The sequence below is a fragment of the Copadichromis virginalis genome, linkage group LG7 (assembly GCF_057382275.1).
Source record: "Copadichromis virginalis isolate Kocher_CV1m ecotype Utaka linkage group LG7, C_Virginalis_male_GT1.1, whole genome shotgun sequence".
In the NCBI taxonomy this organism is placed as follows: Eukaryota; Metazoa; Chordata; class Actinopteri; order Cichliformes; family Cichlidae; genus Copadichromis; species Copadichromis virginalis.
Window position 1 is genome coordinate 18,016,752 of NC_140624.1, and position 16,846 is coordinate 18,033,597.

Below are 16,846 nucleotides of genomic sequence, written 5' to 3' on the forward strand. Positions count from 1 at the left end.
AGCCTGTCAAGTCCTTCTTTTGACCCATTTTGCCAAAGGAAAGGACGTTGCCTAATAATTATGCACACCTGATATAGGGTGTTGATGTCATTAGACCACACCCCTTCTCATTACAGAGATGCACATCACCTAATATGCTTAATTGGTAGTAGGCTTTCGAGCCTATACAGCTTGGAGTAAGACAACATGCATGAAGAGGATGATGTGGACAAAATACTCATTTGCCTAATAATTCTGCACTCCCTGTAGACCTGATAACTGGCTGTGCCATCTTTAGCAGCAAAAACTGCAATCAAGCGTTTGTGATAAATGACAACAGTCTTTCACAACATTGTGTGGATGTTTTGGCCCACTCTTCTTGAAGAATTGTTTTAATTCATCCACACTAGAAGGTTTTGAGTGTGATCAGCCTATTTAAGGTCAGGCCAAAGCCTCCGAACTTTGACTAGGCCTTTCTAAAACCTTGGTTGAGGTGGTTTTTTTTAGCCATTCAGAGGTTGTTTCTGATCATTGTCCTGCTGCATAACCCAAGCATGCTTGAGCTTCAGGGCATGAGCTGATGGCTGGAAATCCTCTTTCAGGATTTTCTGGTAGAGAGCAGAATTTATGATTCCATCAATTACGGCAAGTCGTCCAGGTCCTGATGCAGCAAAGTAGCCTTAAACCATCACACTGCCATCACCATGTTTGAGTGTTGCCATGATGTTCTTTTTATGAAAGTTAGTTTTACACCAGATTTAATGGGATGCAAACCTTTTGTGGTGACTGTAGCTCGGGAGGAAGAGCAGGTCATCTACTGATCGGAACGTTAGTGGTTCAATCCCTGGCTCTCCCATTCTGCATGCCAAGTATCCTTGGGCAAGATACTGACCCCAAGTTGCTCTCCGATGCATCCATTGGAGTACGAATGAGTGTGATTGTTAGTTAGTAAGCACTTAAAAGCATATAAGGAAGTGCTTGTGTGAATAGGTGAATGTGGCATGCTGTATAAAGTGCTTTGAGGGCTCCGGGAGAGTAGAAAAGCACTATATAAGGATCAGTCCATTTACCATTTACCTGGATGAGTCATCGATGCACTGGAGTAATTTTGATAGGCCGGGCACTCCAGGAAAGGTTCACCAGTGTTCCAGATTCTCTCCATTTGTGGTTCATTCTCAAAGCCTTAGAAATGTCTTTGCAACCCTTACCAGACCAGACTGATGGATGTCAGTGACTTTGTTTGACAACTGTTTTCCACAGCTGTTTCTTTAGATCATGGCATGATGTGTTGCTTTTTGAGTTCTTTAAGCCTACTTCACTGTGTCACACAGGTTCCATTTAAATGATTTCTTGATTCAACAGGTCTGGCAGTAATCAGTACTGGGTGTGGCTCAGCTTGATTTTGTGGTTAATCACAGTTCATTCATGACTTAACAAGAGAACGGTAATTGCTTTTTCACTGAGGGAAGTTAGGTTTTGATAGCTTTTTCCCCTTAATAAATGAAATCATTTTAAAACTGCATTTTGTATTTACTCAGGTTATATTTGTCTAATACTAAAATTTGTTTGACATAAAACATTTCAGTGTAACAAATATGCAAATACCTTTTCACTATATATATATATATAAATAACACTTTCAAGTTACACAGCACAACCACATAAATGTCTAAAAAAAAGACAGTTTGGGGATGTGGGTGGTTGTCTTCTCATAATGATCCCTGTCCGGTTGTTTCTCTTTGTCCTGTTTCTCTCTGCAGGCTCTGATATCACAGGTTGACAGAAATGTGGTGTTTCTAGACAAATGATTGTTTTACACATACAGCTAAAGCTGCAAAACCCACCATAAGCATGCGCTCCTCACCTCTGAGCAGTTTCCCTTCGCCTCTGTCCAATTCTGTGGCCAACCAGAATGCTTGACCGAGGAGTTCAAAGCAGGGAAAAGTTCAAAGCTGCACAGATAAAGATGCTCTGTGACATGTGCTTTTTTAATGCCATGTGATAAAACTAGATGAGTCTTTTCAAAGTGCTCAGCTGCTCTTCATCTTTTTTTTCTCTTCTTTTTTTTTCGCTGTGCCTTTGGTGATTTTGACCCCCTTCTTACTTCTTCCTCAGTGGCCGCTGGTGATGCTTTCCTGCTGCATGCCAGGGGCTTCGCATGGCATGCCAATGAACTTTGTGTTCTCTGTATAATGACTTTAGCATCTGTGGTGTCTCTGTGTGTCTCTGTGTGTGTCTCACGTGTGTGTGGCTCCATCTCTACCCCTCTTCATATTGTTTACAGGAAGCACCCAATCCCTTCATCCTATTGCACGGTCACCTCCACATGGTCCACCCCACAAGGGTACAGATTCTGCTGTGATATTAGTAACCTCAGTGTCTGTTGATTAGTGATGATTAGTTATTTTTGTCCTCTGTTTTTGTTGGCATAGTTAAAGCAGTGAGAAACTAGATTCGGTGAAGCTTGGTGCACTTAATGTTAACTGTAGCAAAAGCAAAATATTTGATTGACAGTTATTGGATTGTCCTTTGACCAACAGACTCATGTTGATGGTTGTGTTTTCTCTTGTGTGCTCAGCAAGTCCTTTCGGAAACATTAGCTCCATGATCGGGGAAGACTGGGCCCTGATCAGTTGGGAGTACTGGGGCCCGGAGAAAAACTTTAGTGCACAATACAGACTAAATGACAGTAAGCAAAGAAACGGCAACATTTTTCTCAATTCCATTCACAGGTGGCAAGAGACTCCTACTTCATTATTGGCTTATGCAGGTGAATAGAAATATTGGCAGTCATGCTGATGCTGGCTCTGGCCAGTGCAGACCCGGATGTGATAAACAACGCTTTCTGTGATTGGATTGCTAATTACCCAGTGCTGTAAATGCGTGCAGTTCCCTTGGCAATCTGGCTGGAACGTATGTAGACAAACGTCATAAAAGGCAGCACAAACATTTCCTATTATGCTAGCTGAATTTGACTGAAGTGCTCTCCATTGTTTTTATCCACCTGCAGTGAGGATGAACAGCATGGCTCTCTCACACCTACCATTTTAATAGATTCACTTAGGGAAGATCACAATAATAGATCATAATCTTGCAAAATTTTGCTATCAAAAGCCTAATTATTGTGGTCATCAGTCACAACACATCTCACATTCAGCTCATTACCATTTGTGTACGTGCAGTGGCCCTAAAAGCTCAGCGCAAAAGAGGATCACCACCAGTTTGATAACGTATACGGCATTTTTGTCTGCAACTATGCCGCCAATTCTGTGAGAATGTACTTTTACTTACTTAGGCTACTACATGATTTTTAACTAAATTCAAGGTAGTCAAAAACAATTTGTGAACATTTGAAAGTTTTGATGTAAAGCTGAAAGTAGATGAAAAGTCTCTCTACTGCTCTTTGTATCAGAGGGCTTTTCCTTTTAAAAGGGCTTTTTTCCTTCCCACTGTCGCCAAGTGCTCATAGAGTCATCTGATTGATGGGATTCGCTCTATTATTGTATGGTCTTTACCTTACAATATAAAATGCCTGAGGCAACTGTTCTGGTTTTAACCTTTTGTGAAAGTGTCGTATTTATCAGTAAAATCACTTTTTTAATGGGAGAATATGACTTTTATTGTAAAGCTAGAAAAGCACTTTTTTATGTATTTCAGTTACATTTATCGCTATGTACCACCTTTCATGGCAATGGAACAAGAACAGAAAATATACTTTTATATCAACCTAATCCAAAAGTAGCAAGTTTTAAAAATGAGAAAGCCCATTACAGCTTAGTTATTTTTTTGAATTCAGTATTTTCTAAACAGCACACATATTATCAAAATGGTGAAATGATTTTTCTCACTTTGCAGCTTTTCTGAAGTTGCAGTGCATTGAGCTTTCGGGGACACAATAATAATTCATTCATAGACTTAATGGATTTTTTAGAACTCCATGAATATTAACATTTGCCTGCAGCATAATGCCATACCAGTAGATGCTCTTTTCAGACAATTAGTTCCCATAATGTCATGATCTCCATGGCCTTTTTGAAGTTGTGTTCGCTCCTTCAAACATACTTCTCTTGATGAACATAACTCCTGCAGGTGAAAGTGAAGAGGACTGGAATACAGAGTTTGTGAATGGCTCTCAGAACATAACGCTGAAAGGCTTAAAGGGGGGCCTTTGCTATAGGGTCCGTTTGGTGGCTTTGGGTCACCACGACCAAGAATTCCACCACTCCAAGGAGCTCTTGGTTACTCTCCCAGGTGAGGCACTTCCTGGATGTTCGCCTCCACCTCGGTGTGGCTGAGCCTGGCCTTACACTTTGTCGTGTGTCGCGTATGGAGTAGTTTGTGCTTTTGTATATTTATACAGAATCGAGCATGGATTTAACAGATGTGATGTGGTTGTTCTATATGCCAGACATGTACTGTAGTGATGTGGACAGAACATACAGCATGATTTTCTGGTTAATGCATAATGAATGTCAGTGTCGCACTGTTGGGGATTTTAGAAGTGGATATTCTAATATAGAATTTCAGTCTGTTTTTAGTATTTTATTTGACTTAATATCACCCGTGCTAACGTACGTTGTATGTCACTGTCCGTGTTTGCGTGTGTGTCTGTAATTGTGTGTACATGTTACTTCTTTGATTGTGTACTACTACTAATTCGGGCTCAAGTCACGGATAGGATAATGTTAGGAACTGTCTAGCTCATCTAACGTTAAAGTCTTTGTCAATAATAATATGCAATCTTGATTCACTCGTCACCTGAAAATTCATCATATCAGATGGGATATCTGCTCAAACGCTGACTTGATCTTCCATGTTTGTTTTAGCACATATTGTGGATAATTTTTGCTGTTTTCCCTCGCTACTGGGGATAAGATGTTAAAATAGTGCAAGTGTAAATGTTAAGTCTTTCTCCCCTTCTCTGGACAGCTGTGGCAAGCAGACAGGTGGACATCGCCACTCAGGGATGGTTCATTGGCCTCATGTGTGCAATTGCTCTGCTCATCCTGATCCTTCTCATTATCTGCTTCATCCAGAGAAATAAAGGAGGGAAGTACCCTGGTGAGTAATGGCACAATCACCACAAAAAAAGACAGTTGTTTCTATAATAACAACTTTATTAGAGCAGAACTTTTTAAAATGCACAGTTACAAACTCCTACATAGTTTGGATCAAACCATTCATTAAAGAAGTATACATCTCACATTAATGGAGAATAGGTTTTTTGTATTGACAGGGTTTATTCACTGTTGTCAGATTCACACATTAATCAGTTTTAATGAACCCATAAATTACAGTCAGGTTTTGTGAGTCCAACTATAAAGAGTGAAAACCATACCTTATTTCTATTTGGCCCATTTCCCCTTCAATTCACCTCTCCTAGTGTTCCTGGTGTTTTAGATGCAGAAGTCCTGTTCTGACCATTTGCACATAACCACAAACTTGGACTGAAAACATGAATTTCTATGTCACAGTGATGTTGCTCTCTTGTTAAGAGCAGGGGCTGCACTGGGGTTTCTGCGTGAAAGACTGCACAGTGTCCACAGCCCAAAGGTAGGGCATCAGATTAGGAGCGCAACCAGGAGCATGCCTGTCATTTTTATTTGGCTCTTATATAGGGGTCAGATGGGTGGAGTAGTTTAGGCATCAATTCACTCCCAAGTCAGACTGTCAACACATATTTCTTGTGTAACATCTCAGAGAACATTCAGATGTGAACTGTGGCGCATGCAAGCAAGCTCTTTTGTCCATATCAATTCAACAATCAATTCAGTCAACTCCCTCAAAATTTTAAATTAAAATGTGTTGGTCAGAACAGACTTTCCAGTAAAGAAACAAAAAAAAAGCATCTGGACAGGGAGAAACAGTCTACAGGTACACAAAGACTGAGCTCGAAGTTGAGGTCGGCCAAATTTAAGTTCGGGTACGGTTTTTGAATTTCATGGGTGATGTTGAACGACTGTCTTCGTCATATCGCTTAAGAAACATGTTGTTTCTCACAATTCTTTAAAAGCCAGTTTGACTAAATCGCTTCCTGTATCTCACCAGTCAAAGAGAAGGAGGATGCCCACACAGACCCTGAGTTCCAGCCCATGAAAGATGACGACTGTACTTTTGTGGAATACAGGTGAGAGAAAGTGCCCCAGCCTTTGGAGTCCCCAGAGCAGATTGTACCCATCAACCACTTGCCCCGTGTTCCCACTTTCTTTCCTAAATCTACACTCTGTGCTGGAGCTCTGCTCGCCCTCCTACTTCTCAACCCTTAAAACTAATAAAAAAAATCAACCAGAATCACCATTAACTAAAGTCAAAACAACAAGAGGAAGTAACCCAGTCTGATCTTCTACCACCGTGAAGTACAAGATTTTGTTTCTGGATTCTGGGACACCCTGGATGCTGTTTGTGTTGGACTTTATGTGTGCTTGATATGTGTGCAGGATTCTTCAGGTTCAGGGGATTCGTGGTTTAGGGTGTTTTAACATTACAAATAAGACTGTCAGGAATAAACAGTATAAGCTACTTTCATTTGCAACACATCCCTAACTGACCCCAAGCTTTTCAACTAATAAGCTAATCATATACATTGTATGTATAGTATATATATATATATATATATATATATATATATATATATATATGTATATATGTATAGATATGTATAGATATATATATATATATGTATAGATATATATATATATATAGATATATATATATATGTATAGATATATATATGTATATATATATACGTATAGATATATATGTATAGAGATATATATGTATAGATATATATATATATAGATATATATGTATAGATATATATATATGTATAGATATATATATATGTATAGATATATATATATATATATATATAGATATATATATATATATATATATATATATATATATATATATATATATATATGTATAGATATATATGTATATGTATATATTAGTATTAACACTTTGCCTAGTGTATTGCTACTTACAGTACATGACCCTGATAGGATTGAAAATCTCTGAAATGGTCAGTCCTGTTAACTGTCACTTCAGTTATCCAGCTATGCTTGTCAGCATCCTTTTTCTAGGCTGCTTCTTCAATCATATGCAGAATACAGAACAATGAAGCACTTTACTTCTGTAAAACTAGCATTTTTGAATATTCTTTTTTTTTATAAGTGAATTTCTAAGATGGTCTTGCTTTTATATTTTATATTCCTTTTTGTATTATGTATACATGAATCTGTTCTATGGATTTTATGTGAGACAGAAGATGTGCGATAAATACATATCATTAATTATATATAAAAATGTGATATGCATGGTTTTAAGATTTGATATTATGTATGAAATTTTGCTGTAGGCAATAATGTGTTGAATGGAAGTATTGTTTATATAGAGAGAGATAGATAGATATAGATATACAGTATATAGATGCATATGGGTATGTTATGAAATTGTCAGCACGCTTGAGGGAAGCAATCAACACTGAGAGGACAGAGCTGGTTAATGCTATTTACAACAGGCCAATAGCCATTCTTTAGTAGAAATCATTTATGATTGGTGTTATTCTAGATTTTATTTTTCTGGGAAAAGATCAACAGAATAGTCGTCTGTTTCGCACTACTGCCCAATCCTCCCGCTTATCTATAGCTCTCCATTGCAACTCTTACATTTCCAGTGAAGACTTAAATTTCTAAAAACAGGTTACTTTAACTTTAAAGAGCTTCTTAAAATAGCTGGCTACTGTAGTTTACAAGGAATAGTATCTCAAAGACAGTGTATTTTTTGGGGTGCCTATTTTCAATAGCCAGTTTGTTGTGCTTGTAAGTCTGCACCGAATCAGGACTTTTCACACATGGTTGTCCTTTTCACACATGGTTGTTGTGTTTTGTTGACAGAAGATGTGGTTGTTTTGTTTGATTGTAGTACCAAGTGTGAAATAAATAAAAAAAAAATAAAGGATAGAATATGTGGGAATCAGCTTAATAACAGAGTTCATGTTCATCATAATTAAGGAGCTTTTTGCCCATTGTAACAATGTGGCTCACGAATGAGTTGTTATTGGTTTTTAGACAGCACTGGAAGTGTTTGGCACAAATAAATATGTTACACAGAAAAGTGTTGATATATTTTTAAATCTAGAATACCACCAGTCTGTAGTATTTACACCACGAGATAATCTCTCCAATGGATATCGGCTGTAAAAACACAATAGACAAATCACAAGGCAAAGTGTATAAATATTATAGTGCCTTTGTGAGAGTATTCTTTATATCCATGCTGTTTCATTACACTCAGCTGGAACCTTACAGTATGTCAATAAAGGCATTACTTAAGTCAACTGAGCTGTTCTTGTTTGACTGCTGGAGAGTATACTGTATTTTTAGATCAATCTGTACTTGTACAAAGCACATTTGCCTGTTAAAGTGCCAGACTTACAGAAATGTAAAATGTAGGAATGTGTTTGATCTCAGAGTGACGTCGTCATCCTAACGCAGGGGGTGTAGGTCTCAGGAAAGGTAAGGGCAATGATGGGGATTGGCGGCGGTGAAGGGTTTTGTAAATGTAGCATGTGTAAAGGGTCGGTGGGTAATGAAGTCACTGCGGAGAAAAATGCTTGCTATCTTTCACAGCTGTCATCGTGTATAATATTTTGTCACAAAGCCTTCATTATGTGCAGTGCTTCAAAAAATAAGCCGTCAGCAATCTGTGGCTATTCTATTCCCGTCATGTCCCCTAAATGCTTTTGCATACCATTTATTGTCTTTCCATTTTGGAGCATCTCAGCATTGTGAAAGCTTTGCGATCTCATTGGTATTCAAGTCGTGTATATGCAATGTTCTCAACTATCTGATACCCAAAGAAAACTTTCTTTGCGGACTTTCCATGCATTTTTGCCAACTTGTGATTTATCGTCGTGCTTGCTTTGGGGGCAGGGATACTTGGCTTAAACTTTCCTTTATTCACGTCATTTCATTGGATTTTCTGTTTTTCATCACAGTCTCTGCCTTGGGAGAAAAATGCTTTTGTCAAACAGCACATTTACCACTTCATATTTGGTTTCAGGGGGAATTTGAAAAGGGTATGATTGCTTGAGCTTTATTCCCCCGTTGCCTGATGGAAACCAGCTAATCATTCATGGCTAACATTTTTTAGACATGGAGCAACCCGAATGTGCATTGAAATGTATTTTATATTCATTGCTGCATATTAATATTCATATAACAACTTTGCCATTATCTACCGAACTTAAGGGGTAGGTTGTGGTAAAAGCAACAATTGGCTCTTCTATGCTCCATCTAAAAAAAAAGTGATCACTATTCTCCTTATTGCATCTGTCACATCATCTCACCTGTAATGCCTGCATGTTATTTTCTCCTTCAGTGACAATGAGGACCATAAACCTTTAAAAGGGAGCCGCTCGCCATCTAATGGGACAGTTAAGAGAGACGACAGTGACGACAGTTTAGTTGACTACGGTGAAGGAGGAGACGGACAGTTCAACGAGGATGGCTCCTTTATCGGGCAGTATAGTGGAAAGAGTGCCAGTAGGGACACTGCTGAGGGCCATGAGAGCTCGGAGGCCCCATCCCCTATAAAAGCCATGAACTCCTTGAACTCTTTTGTGTAGCCAGTCGGTCTTAACAGAACGGTGCGGGGTGATGCACTGACTACTCAAGCCCCCTCAATCCCTACATCACTCTTACAGGGCTGTCCCAACACTGCATGGCTTTATGATCAAACATGTATACCCAGCTCCATAAATGAAACGTAAAACTCATTAAAGACATTTATGTTTTCACACGGACGTCTTATGGAGAAGCTTGGAAAACCTTAGCTAATTATACCCTGAGCGACATTTAGGAAGTAACCAGCTCAGCCATAACTTTAACAGTTCATGACAGTTCCATAAATCCATATATTAATCAACACTTTAATATTAACAACTATTGCATTTTTACCAGAAATCTGATATGGACTATGCAGTTATTGTCTGAACTATATTTGTTTGTGTTGATGGTTGTCATATTATCTATTCAAATAGGGGGCATTGTCTACAGTAAATTTCTACTACTCCATGTATATTTTTTTCCAACCCAGAAACTTGTACCAGAAAAATGCTATGTAATCTATTACATTAAGGCAGTTCCCATGGTGCGTTTAAAAGGAAGATGTTGTACAGCGCATATGTAAAGTTATATTTAATGAAGTGAACATTCTGCACAGTGGAATTTGAGAGCAGTGCACATGTTATAATTCAGAGTGTTGCACTGATACGTCCTCATCTGTAGTCGCTGTCACACTGCGACGATGAAGAAGGAGGCTAAAGTGCTGCATGGCATGTCACATGACCTCATGACCTTTGCCCTGCATGTGACCTCCTCTTATTGTGCTTGATCTGAAGGCCAGTAGGGAATAGCTGATGGTGTGATAGCTTGCTTCAGTCCCTGCAAGTGCTCCTTCAGCAGGTAGTGCCTTTTCTTTAAAGCATTGATTCACTTGCAAAGTCTCTTTCTGGCCTTCAGTGTCTGGAACAGAGACAATGGGAGAAATGCAGAAGTCACATCCAAGGATGGATAAGATAAGCATGAGAAGAGCACCCTGTGGATGGACGAATAATTAATATGTGCTTGGCTTTTTTTTTTTTAAGACACAGGACTGGCTTTGATTTCTTTGAAAAGTAAAACACTGCACTGGATCAAATGAAAACATTGTAAGAACCACCACTGATGTATAAATGCCTGCAATACCTAATGGTATTTCTGCAGTGTATGGATATTTGTGTTTGTGTGTGGTTGTGGACACAGCACATTAATTCAACTCCTATTAAGCAAAAGTTGTTCGCATTTACTAACTGCTCTTGAGGGCCTTTGGATGGGATCAAGATTTAGTTTTTCTTAACTTGCATCAAGTTTTATTTTTTTAAAGACATGTAGAATATTTGTTGAAATTGTAAATATCTTAATTGATTGTACAGGAACAAGCAGCTTTTACAGCAGTCTAAGCGACGATATCATGCACGATATGGCTTAACTTGTTGGTAGGAATATTATAAATATAGACAACTTGTAGAGAACATATATATATACATATATATGTATGTGTATATATATATATATATATATATATATATATATATATATATATATATATATATATAAACATATTCATTTCTACTTGCTGTGCACAGTGTACATTGTACTGTAACTAACTGGACAGAAAATTGCATATACAGTCAGATTCTTATTGCTTTCTGATTTGAATGCCAAGTTATATAATCCTGCTGTTTTACAATGTCGATATCATGATGCACAAAATTATACTATTCTGATTTGTACTGGTTCTGCTAAGTCTCAATATACTTCTAAAATTATGCTCTTTTCTGACAGTATTGCAAATGTTTTTTTTGTATTTAAGAAACAGATTTGTACTAACAGACTCTTTCTTTATCGCTATGTAATATTTTTTTTCCTTTTAGTGAAAGTATGGAACTCAAGCTGCAGGAAATAATGAATGAATAAATAACTATCTGTTTTCAGGCTTAAAATGTCATTGCCTTGTCATGCTGTGAATGCATTTAAATTCAGTACTCCATAACAAACACTGTCTTGAGTCTTAATTGCTGCATAATTTCTGATTTCTGATTCAGCTCATAACAATACCACATAATAAAAACCGTGTACCATTTTCAGTTTGGCTATCAAAATCACTTTGGTGAGGCTTCTAAAAACTCAGATATGTAAAAAGGTCAAGTTTGTATTGAGATAATTTTAATAAGTGCTAGTTAATAGACAATAAGTAGCTACTGGATCGTAGTTAATAAAATACAGTTGTTAACATGATAGATTCGATTTTGTTTATATACCACTAAATAACACCAGTCATCCCAAGGTGCATTATATTATAAGGTAGAAACCCTACAAACAGACAAGCCTATATGAGCAAGTACTTGGCAACAGTGGGAAAGAAAAAGTCATTTTTATCAGGAAAAAACCTCTCCCAGAAACAGGATTCAATGAAGGATTTAAAATTTCTTTCTGGATTTAACAGGGAACCAATGAAGAGAAGTCAATGACCAGAACAGAGTTCAAAATTCCTCGAAGTGTTGTTTGAGGGCAAGTAATGCCATTAATTGTCAATAACTTTTTTCATTTTTAGAAGCAGGAATTGGAGGTTAACAAGGTCTTTATGTCTTTAAGACATTCCTGCAGTTTAGCTAACTGATGTGTCTCATCTGGCTTCATGGTTTGAAAAAGTTGGGTCATCTGCATAGCAATGAAAATTTATGATATGGCTTCTCATGATACTGCCAAAGGGAAGCTAGAGAACTAAACATTAATATTACTAAGGAACTTATTAATATTATTGTGTAAAGAAGTCTACCCATTTACATGAACAAATTGTAGTCTATTAGGTAAATGTGATTCAAACAACTGCTCTGTAATAGAATATTATAGTCGATAGTATTGAATACTGCAGCTGGAGTACAAGCACAGAAATAAGTCCACGGTCAGTGTCCATAAGAAGAGTATAAATTTAGCACTAAAGCATGGCTCATAAGCGTGGCATCTACAAGCATGACATCCAAGTGCACTTCAGACCCATCCACACAATCAGATAAAAACGTGTTCATCCCAAAGACAAAACTCCCAACCACAATGTAAACAACATGGTATATGGTGTGCACTGCAGCGACGAATGCTTAGACCTCTACCCTGGAGAAACCAAACAGCCACTGCATAAATGCATGGTACATAGAAGAATCACCTCGACAGGACAAGACTCAGCTGTACATCTGCATCTAAAGGATAAAGGTCACTCTTTCGAGGTCGCCAATGTTCACGTTTCAGACAGAGAAGACCGATGGTTTGAAAGAGGAGGGGAAGAAGTCATCTATGTCCACTGTGAACGACTATCCGTGAACACAGGAGATGGCTCACGACACCAACTGTCTGCCACCTACAGTGCAGTTTTGAGATCCCTTCCCAGGCGCCTTAACGTCACATCTCACACAATAGGTTGAGGGAAGGTCTCACAATGGTTTCACTCGAAACCTCTGCTGATGATGACCCACACCTTCATGTGATGAGGCACAACTCTTAACTAAAGCTGTTTCTATACTCTGATGGTTAAAATTTTATTTGTGAAGAAATTCATTAAGTTGTTACTAGTTAAGGTTAATGGACTAATGGAAGAGTCAGTGGAGCTCTGACTCTTGTCAGCCTGGCTACAGTGAAAAGAAGTAAGCTGGGGTTGTTCTTATTTTCTTCATTCAGAGATGAATAGTAAGCTTGCTTAATTTTGAAAAATAGATCAATATTAATGAGACGTAATTTCCTCTTCAACTTATGAATTCTCTGCTTTAAGATGTGCGTTTGTGAGTTATAATTCGGAGTCAAGCACTTATTTTTCAAAAGGAGCCGCTGTATCCATCATCCACAGTGAGGATGCAGAGTTTAGATAACTGCTCTGTGCTGTGTTGCTGTATTGACTTAAATCTTAAATCTTCAAATGGGCTCTTGGATATTGGACCGTGAAATTAGCCAAATGATCTAAACTGCATCAATGAATGTACATTGAGCAAAAGCTGAGAAACAGACTAATATGGATATCTTCACCTTCCTGAAACTCCTTGGGGAAGCCTCTATAGGGTCTTTTGCAACACAGTAGTTGGACTCCACCTTTTTGGAGCTTACTCGTGGCCACTTCCATCATGGGCACTATCAAGAAATATTGAGATAGCAACCCACCATCTGGTGCTTTATCACACAGCAGTGGTGTCAAGAAGCAGGGAAGCTTGCTATCTAGTGTCTTGAAAATACTTGGGGGGGGTCCAAAATGAGACCTGGTCACGGGGAGAATATGAAAAAAAAATGAACTGTTGTGAATTGCAACTGGAACAAAGGCTATATTATTTAAAATAAACAGCATTCTCCGAGCAGCAGTGGTGATCTCAATGACCTTATGACCTTCAGCCACAGGACTTGTCTGTCAATTTGTTTCCATTTGACAGATTTTACCTCTTGACTTTACTGCCATCTAGTGACGTGAGGCAATTACACCGATGGCTGGAGTAAGCAACAGGCTTTTAAAAGCTTACTGGCAAATGCACAGTCTGCATGATGCAAACTGTCAACAAAACTATTTTAATGATGCTGTAAAAAGAGAAAATGCCACATATGTATATCCCCTTACCGAATAGTGTAGTCAAATTACAATCCGCACAATCACTCTACATTTTAGCTGAAAGCCTATGAAGTTGTTAGTCCTTCTGTTAACATCCCTAGTCCTCGAATAGCTGGACTTCCTGTAAGAGGCTTATTCCATGGCAGCAGAATCACATTATTTGTCTGTTGATTGGCAATCATTACCATCAAACAAGCAGCTGCCCCATTACCCTCCTGGTCTCCACCAACCATCTCACCAGCCTCCCTTCCCGCTGCTTCAAAGTCACCCCCCTCCTCCATTTTCCCATTCATCATTCAGTCTTCAGTGGATTCATCCTGTGTTGGCTGTACGTCTGCCATAGCATCCATTAACCGTTCCCAGATCTGTCTGTGTCCAGGACTTTGATTTATCACTGAGTAGAAAGCCTGGTTTAAATTGATCTACAGCTAGTTTATGTCTACTTCCAATAGGGAAAAAATATCATTACACAGCCTTCTTGTGATCCTCTGTTTTCAAACAACCTGCAACCAGCTTTAAAGCAGCCCATTTGCATACCAGATGCTAAGAGTCTTTAAGCATCCATGTAAGTTATGAAGAATCAAGGATATGAAACGAGGGTGTTAGAAAAGCATCAACATTTAGTTTCTGATACATTTTAAGTGTGTGCTAAGCTTCAGGGGGTCTGTTCTTTTGTATGTAAGTGACAGAGCCTTTGTGTCTCTTTATGTAAATTTGCCCTATTCTGAAGCTTTGAGAGCTGGGGTGGATAATTGTTTATGATTATTCTGTGACATTTCCATATGGCTGACAAATGGTTAGCCAACACATAGTCACATACACACATGCGCATTACGCAGACACACACACACACACACACACACATCTGTCAAGACTAAGTATTTTTAGCCTGACTGGTAGATTTGTTTAACCTGAAATTGAAAACCACAGCAGTAGGAGTGAAATCATCTCTTCTCGGATGAATATGAGTGTATCCAAATAACTGTTTTCCTTTAGGTGGGGGGAATGAGCTCATGTGGTGGGAGTTTTTACTGAACAAAAATGAATGTTTTGTTCTATTGATCTGGTATTAACTATCTCTAAAAACCCATCCCCCATTTTTTTTTATTATCAAGATTACACCAGGATAATAACCTTTCCACACCCTGATTCTTATTCCCTGTGCACCCCCGACTATATCCCATGTGTATTTGGGTTGATGGGTGGGGGTTACCTTTGCACGGGCCCCTGTGGAGATCACGGAGGCTAAATTACATTTACCCCCCCTCCTCCCATGCTTCTTCGTGTCCCTCTTTCCTCCTCCCCCTTTGCCAGGCAGATAGATGTCAGCCACCCATTCTTTCCAGACAGCAGGGTGTTTGCCGTTCCTCTTATCCACCCCAGATACCGACCTTGTAACATTCTAATTCACCAGCAGGATCTGTCTCTATTTGCACTGCCATGTTGTAAGAGGAACAACAGTGCTTGTCTTTGGGTTGAAGACAACTAGAGCTTGGATAACCCTAATGCAGAATAATATCCTTTTGGGCCATGCACTACACTACTGTATTTGGCTGCCATAAATTTCTTCAGTCTTACCAAGTCCCTTCGGCTTGGTGATTTTCTATGGAGTGTCATGATTTTAATGATATATCCACTGAGTTGCCATCTGAGAGGAAACAATCGCTTCTTGATTAAAAGTCTGAATAATAACTATATCTCTGGGGAACAAAGCTGCTACTCTCAGCTTGATCTGCCTTTTACATTGAGGGCCATACCCTCAATGTAAAGTCCGTTTCTGATCACACTAAAAAAAGAAGAAGGCATAAAAAAAACTTCTTTGATATCTTAGCCAGAGAGGCTAAGTCCTTCAATTAATTCTGCCCTGCTCTTTCTCAAGGATTCCTGCATTATTTATAGGCTTCTGCCACCGCAGATTATTACTTGGCGTTTGGTGTTTACATCCAAGATTTAGATCTAATCCCAGGGGATTGAGATGGTTTCATGTTTAGACTGACACATGGGCAAGGTGTTGTAATTAGTAGAGGTGCCCTTTTGATATCGGCACGATGAACAACAAGCTGACAGTTAATATGCAGACTGCCGTCACACTCGTTTCTCAGCAGTGTGCAGACACGCAGATCAATTTATCCATCCAAGATTTACGATTTTTTGTCTGAGAGTTTAGCTGCAAGCCCAAAACAGCGGATGGAATTTTTAGTTTGTGGCACAGCACAAATCATCCAACAAGCACATTAAAAATCAGCTTCCAAGTGCACATATGCATTGCAAAATAAACACTATTCCATAGGAACCAGTTTGTCTTAAAAAAGTTTTCTGTGTGCATACATTTCAGTCGGTAAAGCAGAACTGATGACCGATGAAGGGCTGAGATATTTATTTATACGTCCGTGTTTTGTTATTTATTTCTTGGAGGCAGACAAATTTGATTCTCATTCATTAAAACTGGTCTCAAAGTATTCGACAAATCCTCTGTGCAGCAAAAGCAGAACAAAAGATATCAGAGAGCAAGTGTTAACTGATGGGACTCAGGTGTATGAGACTGGTCCAGTTAGGGATGAGACCACTGAAGGTTAATGTTGGCATCACGTGAGAGATGGTAGAGGGATGGAGGTTAACCAAATCTAGCAACAGGAACTATAGTTTTTTCTGTCTTTGCCACCAGTAATGAGCTGTAGGG

The 16,846-nt window shown here is 38.7% G+C and overlaps 1 protein-coding gene across 14 annotated transcripts in view; it reads left to right on the forward strand.

The window, feature by feature from the left end:
- Positions 1-11,569, forward strand: part of LOC146704868 (neuronal cell adhesion molecule-like) — an 81,114-nt gene extending 69,545 nt beyond the window's left edge. For 11 of the 14 annotated variants that reach the window (XM_085462303.1, XM_085462305.1, XM_085462302.1 and 8 more), the window contains 6 exons: positions 2,264-2,323; positions 2,558-2,668; positions 4,069-4,230; positions 4,909-5,040; positions 6,028-6,106; positions 9,364-11,569. In XM_085462303.1, the coding sequence (XP_085318429.1) occupies positions 2,264-2,323; positions 2,558-2,668; positions 4,069-4,230; positions 4,909-5,040; positions 6,028-6,106; positions 9,364-9,610 (791 nt within the window). In that variant the 3' untranslated portion in view covers positions 9,611-11,569. The remainder of the gene's footprint in view (positions 1-2,263; positions 2,324-2,557; positions 2,669-4,068; positions 4,231-4,908; positions 5,041-6,027; positions 6,107-9,363) is intronic. The other 3 variants (XM_085462314.1, XM_085462315.1, XM_085462310.1) reach the window with 2 other exon arrangements.
- The last annotated feature ends 5,277 nt before the right edge of the window (positions 11,570-16,846 follow it).